Source organism: Theobroma cacao, chromosome 5 (assembly GCF_053813885.1).
Source record: "Theobroma cacao isolate CCN51 chromosome 5, ASM5381388v1, whole genome shotgun sequence".
Classification (NCBI taxonomy): Eukaryota; Viridiplantae; Streptophyta; class Magnoliopsida; order Malvales; family Malvaceae; genus Theobroma; species Theobroma cacao.
Window position 1 is genome coordinate 10,292,609 of NC_142643.1, and position 9,807 is coordinate 10,302,415.

At 35.9% G+C, this 9,807-nt stretch overlaps 2 protein-coding genes and 1 non-coding gene across 3 annotated transcripts; 1 reads left to right on the forward strand and 2 right to left on the reverse strand.

Moving 5' to 3' along the window:
• Positions 1 to 1,352: 1,352 nt before the first annotated feature.
• LOC18598433 (uncharacterized) lies at positions 1,353 to 2,417 on the forward strand. Its single transcript, XM_018120927.1, has one exon. It carries the CDS (start codon positions 1,353 to 1,355, stop codon positions 2,415 to 2,417), a length of 1,065 nt encoding a protein of 354 aa, XP_017976416.1.
• A 2,155-nt stretch (positions 2,418 to 4,572) lies between these two features.
• On the reverse strand, positions 4,573 to 4,653 carry TRNAS-UGA (transfer RNA serine (anticodon UGA)). The gene has a single exon. It is a non-coding gene; the product is annotated as a tRNA-Ser (tRNA).
• A 2,950-nt stretch (positions 4,654 to 7,603) lies between these two features.
• Positions 7,604 to 9,202, reverse strand: LOC18598435 (uncharacterized). The gene is made up of 3 exons (XM_007027953.3): positions 8,801 to 9,202; positions 8,232 to 8,339; positions 7,604 to 8,142 (listed from the first exon to the last, which is right to left on the reverse strand). The coding sequence occupies exons 1-3, from the start codon at positions 9,110 to 9,112 to the stop codon at positions 7,831 to 7,833; spliced, it is 732 nt and encodes a 243-aa protein (XP_007028015.1). The 5' UTR covers positions 9,113 to 9,202; the 3' UTR covers positions 7,604 to 7,830.
• Between the last annotated feature and the right edge of the window lie 605 nt (positions 9,203 to 9,807).

Here is a 9,807-nt window from a genome sequence, read left to right on the forward strand (position 1 = left end):
TTAATATGTTTATTTTAAATCAATTTTTGTTTGTCGTTGGATGATGATTGGATGTTTTTAATTATATATGTAGAATGCCTTTATTATGTAGTATGATAACTTTTATCTATGTGTATGTTTTGAGTTTTTTTCTTTCTTCTCAGAGTATGTTTTGAGTTTTTTTATTATTTATATATAATATCTTTAATATTATAAATTAAGCTTTGGATGTCTTGCATAATTAACGAATATTGATATTTTTATGGTGTCTTGATAGAAAATTTTGAAGATAAAAGTAAAATTTTGAAGATGAGTGATAGTGGAAAATATTTTTTACAAGATACTCCAAATAACAGAAAATGTTTTGGCTTGTTTATCCAAAAAATAGAAAATATTAAATTTTCTAGTAAAATAGTTTTTATAAAAGTCATTTTTCTTCAACAAGTTCTTTTTCGATTGCCAAATGAAGCCCTAAACTAGCATATTTGTCTCTCTTTTGAGTTACAATAATATTTCACCATCGTATAACATGGCATGGAATAATGTTCATCAATCATGATAATATGCCATTATTTTATAAGACTGATCGATTGATCAATGTATCTTTTGGTCTTAGAGTTAGGTGGACAAATGAGATCTTTTGTCAAATTTGACTGTTAATTAAATTACATCATAATGAAAGTTGACATGATTCTCTAGCCTATGAACATGGCAATATTTCACCACTCTAAAATACGGGCTTAATAATGTTCATCGTGGATAATTCACACTTGTCTTCAAAGATTGATCGATTAGTTAATATGTCTCTTTCCCACATGATAATTGTCGACTATCATGATCATTTAAGGTAATATGATCTTCTCTTAATCAGAAGATTGATTGATTAATTGATCAACGTATTGTTTTATATTTTTTATCATGAATAATTAAGGTGAATAGACGAAATTTTCTATCAAATTTTATCATTAAATTACATTTTGAATAAAAATTAACACATTGTGAATGAAATAGAAGTTTTAAGGTTAATGATTAGCACAAATTCAAATCATTTAAGAATACAATTGTCTTCAATATTAGTCCAGATAAATTACATTAGAAAGCATTGAATAATAATGAATTCTCTTACCGTACTAAGCAACAAATTAAATTCTCATATCAACCATCAGTTATCTTAGACTCTTCTCTTAATCTCCAAATTAGCCTTGATACCCTCGTTTACCAACTCAGCACTTCAATGATTTGTCCCATCTCTCTCACTATATAAAGACCTCATTGGCTACCATTTCGGCAACCCAATTCTCTTCTTCACCCCCTTTTGGTTAGAAATATATAATTCAAGAAAAAGAGAGACTGCCATTTGCCAAGCAATAACCATGGCAAGAAGGAAGGTGAAGCTTGCATGGATAGCGAATGACAGTGCCAGAAGAGCCAGTCTCAAGAAAAGGAGGTTAGGCTTGTTGAAGAAAGTGAGTGAGCTGACCACTCTATGCGGTGTCGATGCTTGTGTCATCATCTATAGCCCGGACAAAACCGAGCCAGTGGTGTGGCCGTCACACGACGTGATGCAACAACAGCTTGCACGGTTCCAAAGCATGCCCGAGTCGGAGCGGCAGAAGAAAATGACGAACCAAGATACCTACCTCAGAGAAAAGGTTACAAAGGCGCAAGAACAACTGACGCAGTGCCAAAGGAGGAACAAGGAAGTCGAGATGACCCATCTCATGCATCAAATCAATCAAGGCAAGGAGCTTGATGAACTTAACCTCAGTGAACTGCATGGGCTGATTTGGTTTGTGGAAGAGAAAATTAATCAGATTAGAAAACGGATTGAGTTTTTCCTACAAGTTCCTTTTGCACCTGCAGGCGCCCCTTATCATCCACATCTTCCTCTTCCTCCCCAAGGCCCTGCAGTAAATGAAACGGCCCGAATTGGCAGTGGCAGCGCAGGCCATGGTGGGGACGGAAGGACTCACACCGAGCCCTCGCTGTGGGACCAATGGCTCATCGATATGATGAACCACAATGAACACAAATCTGCTGGCAGCAGTAGGATAAGGAGTGATGTGGGCTTACCATATCACCCATTTGCTGGGAGTGCTGCAGATGATCCGGGGATGCCAGGACACTCATTTGCTGGCAGCTCCAGTGGCGCAGCTCACACGGGGCTGCCTCCTATGAGTTTTAGACAACAGGGTGCAGGTGCAAGTGACATGGGGCTGTCTCGTGCGAGTAGCATCGGAGGCAGCGGTTTTGGCCCTTTGGGGAGTGATATAGGGCTGGGACTGCACCCTCTCAGTGGAGACGTAAGAAGAAGCTCTGCCGGAAGTGAGTTAGGGCTGCCGCATTTCCGAAGTCTTGGAGGCAGCAGCAGTGGTGCTGGCAGCGATATCGGACTGCCATTTGATGGGAAAACCTGGCCAAACAACTTTTCTCCCTGAATTTAATTTGCTTTGTTGTTCAGTTGCATCGTGTATTCACAAAAAGTCATATTCGAGAATTATGGTTAAGTAAACATAAATAAGTTTTCCTGTTTTCTTTTGTTATTTCATTTATTGGCCAGGTTGTTATTTTGTTGTTCAGTAGCAAGTTAATTATGGTTAAGTAAACATAATGCTGTTGCCTTCTCTTTGTTTTATAGTTTCATATTTGATGCACACTATTAGGTCAACATAAGCGGTCACCTCATTAAAAAGGCCAAATTAAAACTTTTAAAAACTTAAAAATAAATATCAACACTTTTAAAAATTTTAATTACATAAAAAATAAATTTCTCACTCATATCTCGCTCGTCCAATCTCCTCTTCTTCCTTTACTTTTCTTCTTTCAAACCCGATGTTATAATGGTTCGTGGCTGTGTTGGTGTTGGAAATTGTCAAGTGAATGCAGATCTTATATGTTTAGAAACTTGAAGGATCATTTCATTTGCTTCTTAACAACATATTTGTAGTAGTCTTCGAGGATGATGCTTCCATCGTTGGTTTAATTTTTTACTGCTGAGATAACATTGGACCTGAAACAGATGGAGATCTGTCTAACCGTAGAATACATAAAAGCAGATTTTTTTTTTTCTTTATCACAATTGTTTTGATTCCATGGGCTCTTAAAAATCGTTGTCTTTTTTTCTCAAAAAAAAAAAATCGTTGTCTTTTTAACACTGTTCAAGATATGCAAATCCCAGTGCAACAAATCATGCACGCTTTGCTTCTTAACAACCCAGTTTTCTCAATCTTACATATACGCAAATCCTTGCCCCAACTGAAACAAATCCAAACCAAACGAGGCTTAATGTCGATGGGTTCTTTTCCAGCCACCTTATCGCCTTCTGTGTCTTGTCGAACACAGAAACCTTGTCCATTGCATCACTGCCAATAATGGGAATTGAAGTTGGCTTATATAAGGTGTTGCCAGCAACAACAAAACCATAAATCATTATAAGAATGAGTTGAGAGAGAAACAAACTTGATTTTATTTTTTTAAAATATTAATTTTTATTTTTAAATCTTTAAAAATTTTAATTTTGCTTTAATAATGAGATGGTAGTTTTATAATGGCATGAAAGTGTATTATACACCTTCTATACATCAAATATAAATCCATATTTTTTATGTTTAATAAAATAAGGGTTAAGCATCTAAAATGATTTTTTCTAAACCTTTAACAGAGAGATATTGTTGAAACCCTAAAAGAGATTGAGAAATTTTGTAGGGGATTTTCGTTTTGTTGAAAGAAAAGGAATTCAAACCAAAAGGCTGCATCTTTCTAAAATCCTAAGCGAGATAATTTATTGAAACAACGGATTTTGGGTTTTCATTAAAAGAATAAGAATTCAAATGTAGAAATCACTTAAAAAATATATCACTAAAATCAACAAATAAAAATTACTTTGAAATCTTTAAATATCTTATTAGTCTTAAAGTTGTATAATTTTGCCAAACTTAATTTAATCGAAGAAGGAGAAGAGGAGAAGAAGTCGATGGAGTTGGAGAGAGAGAGAAAAAAAGGAACAAGAAAAGAATGACTATGAGGGAGTCGGAGATAAAAAGAAAAAAAGAAATTTTATTATTATTTATGTAATTTTTAAGGAAAATTATTAATATTTAATTTTAAGCCTCTAAACATTTTTAACTTTAATTCATTAATGAAGTGACAGCATTTTATGAGTTTACAAAGTATAGAAACTATATATTATCTGTACATCAAATAGAAATCTAAAAAGAAACTATCAATGGAATTGACCAATGATGTAATGGAGCACAATTCCATGGAAATAAATGGGTATGCAAGAAGAATGCATCAAAGAAATGTATGGTTCCAACTAAAAAATTTTCTCACTCAAACTAATCAAAGTTTTAATTTTGAATTCACTTTTTTTCTCTTATTTCAATTTTTGGACATAGATGAACACTCAAATAGTTGGTGCATGTATCCTTATTCAAAGCGTTGGATTCAAATCCGATCCTTCTTTATATAAAAACTAAAATCTAGACATAGATATAGCTAGATCCATATATAAAGAGAGAATAAATTCGATTGGTAGGATTTGATTGAAATTTGAAGTTACCAAAAAAAAATAAATTGTTCATTTACCAGTAACGTCGGCAGCAGGATTTGAACCTGCGCGGGTGAACCCAACAGATTTCAAGTCTGTCTCCTTAACCACTCGGACATACCGACTTGGTTGGTTCGACCAATTTAGTTGTCTTATATAACAAATTTTCTTTCAGCTAGATCAATTCCCCACTCCTCTCCTCTTTTGGGTACAATTTCTATTTTTTTAAAAAAATAAAAGGGAAAAAATTAACAACTTAAAGCTCAAACATATCTAAGCGGAATCATACTAATAATATCTCCAAAAGAAGACTGATTTAAACTCAAACAGAAGCTTCAGCATATTTATGCTCTATCTCCCCGAGTCACTTGCAGCATCTGTTAGAAGGTGCCAACTTAAATGGACAACGGCAAATCTTGAGGGAGTTATATTGTTTTAGGCTTGCATGCAGTGGCATCTTCCTTCACTTTACATGAATTCCCGAGATGGCAAAAGCTCTCTCTTAACCTTAACGGATCTGATCACAATACATTTCCTTGCTTCAGCCATGTTTCAGAGCAAGGTAAGAATATTTTGACAGAATGTGGACGAAGCCCACACCAAACACAAATGAATTGGGAATTACTGCTTAATATTTTGAGTAGAATCAGCTCGTTAGCCTATTCTCTTCAAGTAAAAAATCTGTCCTGCCTATACTGTTTATCAGTCTTGACTTCGTGTTACAAAAAGCATTGGAAAAGAAAACCATGCGATAACACAAAAGTGGATGCCACACCCAACTGGGAATGCAGAAGTTAAGACCGCGAGATCACTGAACAGAGACCGCGCGACGCAGAAGAAAATCGATAGATTTCTTTTATGTTTTTGTACAAAAATTTATGAACAAAGCACAGGCTGCCACGTTGTTGACTTATGTACTTGCCCTCCATCTCCAGTGAACAACAGAGGTCGCGCTAGTGAAAGAACAACATCGTCCGATTCAGTGAAACAAACAATAACCGCGCGCCTAACTGAAACCATACCACCACATTGTTGGCTGTTGATAAAGTTCTCTCGCGATCCATCAGAAAACCAATATCTATTTAAAGCAGAAGCAGAAGCCTTTCACTTTAGGCTAGCCCTGCAACTCCTTTTGCTTTAGCCATGAAGATATTCTCAAAGACACTCTGCGCGACAGACATCAACAGGAGATGTGCGGTTGGAATGAACTACTTCAAAATGGAACGTTTCCCAAAATTACAAGGCCATTATAAGGTGGATTTTGTTGTCAAGGATGAGAGCGGCCGTAAGTGGATCTTTTGCTGCTCTACACGTATCACAAAGAACCCAAATCACCCGAAACACCCAAAGCCTGTTCTCATCAAGGAATGGATTCCATTTGTTCGTAGTAAGAAGCTTTGTGTTGGTGACAGAGTGACCATCTACGCGGAGCTTGATGAAATAGGTTCGACAAACTATAGGGTTAAAGTGGATAAGCGAACCAGCCCTTCTAAAGCTGCTTCATCTCATGTTATGAACCACAACCCTGATGGAGACAACAGTTCATCCAGCCACAACAGTGACAATGAATCAAAAGCGACCTTCCAGCCTTCCAGGGATCTTTTGCCTGAAGTCCTGAACCGTGACCTAGGTGGAACTACTGCTGCAACAGGCTCCAGCTTTGACAAGGAGCAACTACCAACCAACCACAGCATTTTTCAAGTTATTAAATGCTACAAGACTGAAAGGAGCTTGAGTTTGGAATTGACACTGAAACCAACCATGACAAGGGGAAGCACAGCTGCAACGAGCTCCTGCATTTACACAGAGCAAACACCAAACCCCCACAGCACTTCTCGAGATATAAAATGCGACAAGATCACAAGGCCTAGCCTGAACTTGAGTTTGGAATTGGCTCTGACACCAACCATGACAGGGAGACCACATCATGCTTATATGCAATGGACAGAACCCAAAACCATGAATTTCTTTGGGAGCTAATTATAGGGCTTGAAAGCAAGGCTGGAAGTTACAAGACTTGAGAGGAAAGAGCAACCAAGCTTTCCAAGCCTTAGTAAAGAGATGGATGGGTGCTTATGTTAAGCTCCCTTTTGTTCCCTTTCATGCAAATGGTGTTGTACTCTCCTAGGATGTAAAATACTACTAGCGCTAGTATTTTCCTGAGATGTGAAAAACTACTAGTTCTTGTATTCTCTTAGGATGTAAAATACCACTAGTGCTTGCATTTTCCTTGGATGTAAAATACTACTAGTGCTTGTATTCTCTTAGGATGTAAAATACTACTAGTGCTAATTTTGTTTGAAAATGTTGTCTCTCATTTTGTCTGGAAATTGTTTTGGTGTGATTAATTATATGATGAGTAGCATTTTGCTAGTTTTGATTTGTATTTTTCCTTTTTCAGAATTTTAGGGGGAGTTGATGAATGTTATAAGGAAAGTTAATACTAGCCTTGAATTGACAAGATGAACTTTAAAGAGTTTCCAATTAAGTAGTTCTTAATCCAAAAAATATAGTAAAATTATAGCAGTAAATGATAATCAAGCAGTAGCAAGAATTAGATATCAAGATATACCTCAAGTGAGTGGTTTTGATATTTTGAACTCAATCCTTTAGAAGAATGGAGAAATTGATGAAAAATATTATCCACATGATTTGATAGATTGAATGAGAAAGAAAAAGTAAATACATACATTTGAAGTCACTTTGACTCAGGGAAAATTTTTGCAAGATGGAAATAAGACCAGCAATGCTTTATGGCTATGAATGAAGAAGTTTCCTTGAGATACAGATATTATAACAGTTGCCAACTGGAGCCTAAGGTGGCATGAATATTGAGACCAAGGCCTATAAATGCTCCTGTAAAACAATGTAACCTATGGAAGATGTCCAAATCAATCAAAGGGGCAACCAACAGATACGAATAAAACTATACTCTAAATGTCAGAATAGGTTTGTCAAAATAGCAGCTTCATAAACTGTTACAAATGACAAACAGAATATTTAACTCCAACCAAATGAAAAAATGTTTCAAGAAATTAATTTATAACATCAAAAGTTAAAATGCTAAATAGCACGAAGGAGGAAAGACTAAAACAAATCATATTTCTATGTGTAATCACAAAAAAAAAGCTATTGTACACAATTTACGCACACAACTCTCTTCGAACTGTAAGAGCAGCAGTTTTGTCCCAAAGGAATACAGGCAAAGACAGATGTAGACATAACATTGATAGAAAAGCAGAAGGAAAAGAATTACAACATACCAGTAAGAAAAAAAATGAAACCAACCATCAGAAGCACCACTAAAGGATCTTGTTATACTGGCTACTGAGTGAATCCCTGAGATTAGAATAGAGACCATACAGCGAGTACTGTCGAAGATTCTCCACTTCATACCATGAGTTGAGAACAGAAAGATGCTTATCTGTCCCAGAAAATGCAAGCTGTATCCCAAGGCTGCAATCTACAGACCCTCCATGGTTTTTGCAGTTATTTGTACTGATTGCACAGTCTTGCTTGTTTAGGCACACAAAATTTGATTTTCCCGAACATTGAGCACAGCCATCCCTTTTCCAATACAAGTTTTGCAGCCTGCCTTTCTTAAACTCAAGCACCTGCATAAACAAGACTACCATCAGTTTCTGTAGACTTTTATGAAGGTAAACTAATACCATAATGAATCAGATTCTGGCTAATCCCTTACAAGAGTGAAGCTTGTTACAGTGTATGTATTGTTTGCGACAAAAGCAGGCAGCGACCTTGCAGCGTATTTTCGACCAGCGAATGCAACCATATACCCACCAACTGAGTCCTGAAAACATCAAAGCTTACAGAGACTCTTATTTATATCAATGCGACAGAATCACATATATATAACTTCCCAAAAGAGAGAGAGAACTCTGAATTGCTGGTTCGGCTTGTCAAGACTAAATGCGACAAATTAGGCACTGTTTGTTGTCACTTTTACTACTTGCCTTTTGCTTCCGGAAGAAGATAAAAATTTGTTTTCACGAGCAAAATGCCTCATTTTATTTACACATAGAAAATCAAATTAAAAAGGGTATTACATTTTAATCATTCTCTCATTTTTTAGTCAATTAAGATTTTTCTTCCTAGCATTTTCTTTAGCGCAAAAATCAAGTAACAAACAGAACCTTAAAGATGACAGTAATTTACAAATTACATTAATTCAAATACATGGATCCTCAGATCCCATCATTCCATAAATTCCACAATTAACAATTTCTAGAAATTAGAATTGAGGGAGCTAACCGGAGAGAAAGAGGAGGTGTTAATGGTGAGGAGAGAGATCTCATCAACTTTAGGTCTAAAGAGAGCTACGCGAGAGTTGGAGTTCGATAGAGAGAGTCGGCGATCGCAAGGAGACAGCTGAAGTGAGCTGTTGAAGAAGAACGACTGCCTTGATGCGAACGCGATCCCGAAGGTGAACCCGTCCGATAACTGGATTTTCGTGTCCGAGCACGGCGTGTACGCGTGGTTTGTGTCGTCGCTCGATTCCACCAGAAGTGGCGCCGTCGCTGCCGTCATCAGAAGAAGAAGAAAATAAGCCGCCGGTTTCTCCATTTTTTAATTATTATTTTTAAAAAAAAAATTGCGTTTTTGCTGGTCTTGGGATGCTGGATGTCAGCTGGTTGGGGATGAACGAGTGAGACAAGAGTAAAAAGGAGGAGCTTCGAATGTGAATTTGGGCCATCAATGCGGCCCATTTTCTTGGATTGGATTTAGGCTAAACGTACCCAGTTTAGTAGTAACATTGCATTTGTTAGGAGTTACCATTATATTAATATTATCAAAAATTAATTTGAGATGCATATGAAATTTAAGCATGTTTAATTTCATTTTTGCCCTCCTTATCGAATTGTTCATGAAATTATTGTTTTTGGAGAAGTCGAAATAGCTATTATCAATTCTTGAATGATGGTTATTCCATGCGAATCAAAACAGGTCAAAAAATTTTTGGACATAATATCTAAAAAACTCCTATTATTTAAGAAAATTAAAATAAGTCCTCAAACTTTTATTACGTTAAACTAAAACCCTTATATTTTTATTGTAAGGCAAATAAGCCCGTATATTTTTATTTTGAGTTAAATAAACTCTTATGACTAATTATTAATTTAATCAAAATGTCATTTGTCATTGTATATCGTGCGACATTAACATAGCATGTTTATATCTTATAATTGATAATGATGTGGTATATTGATATATCATAATTGATTTTGATGTGATATGCTAATTTAACATTATAACATGGT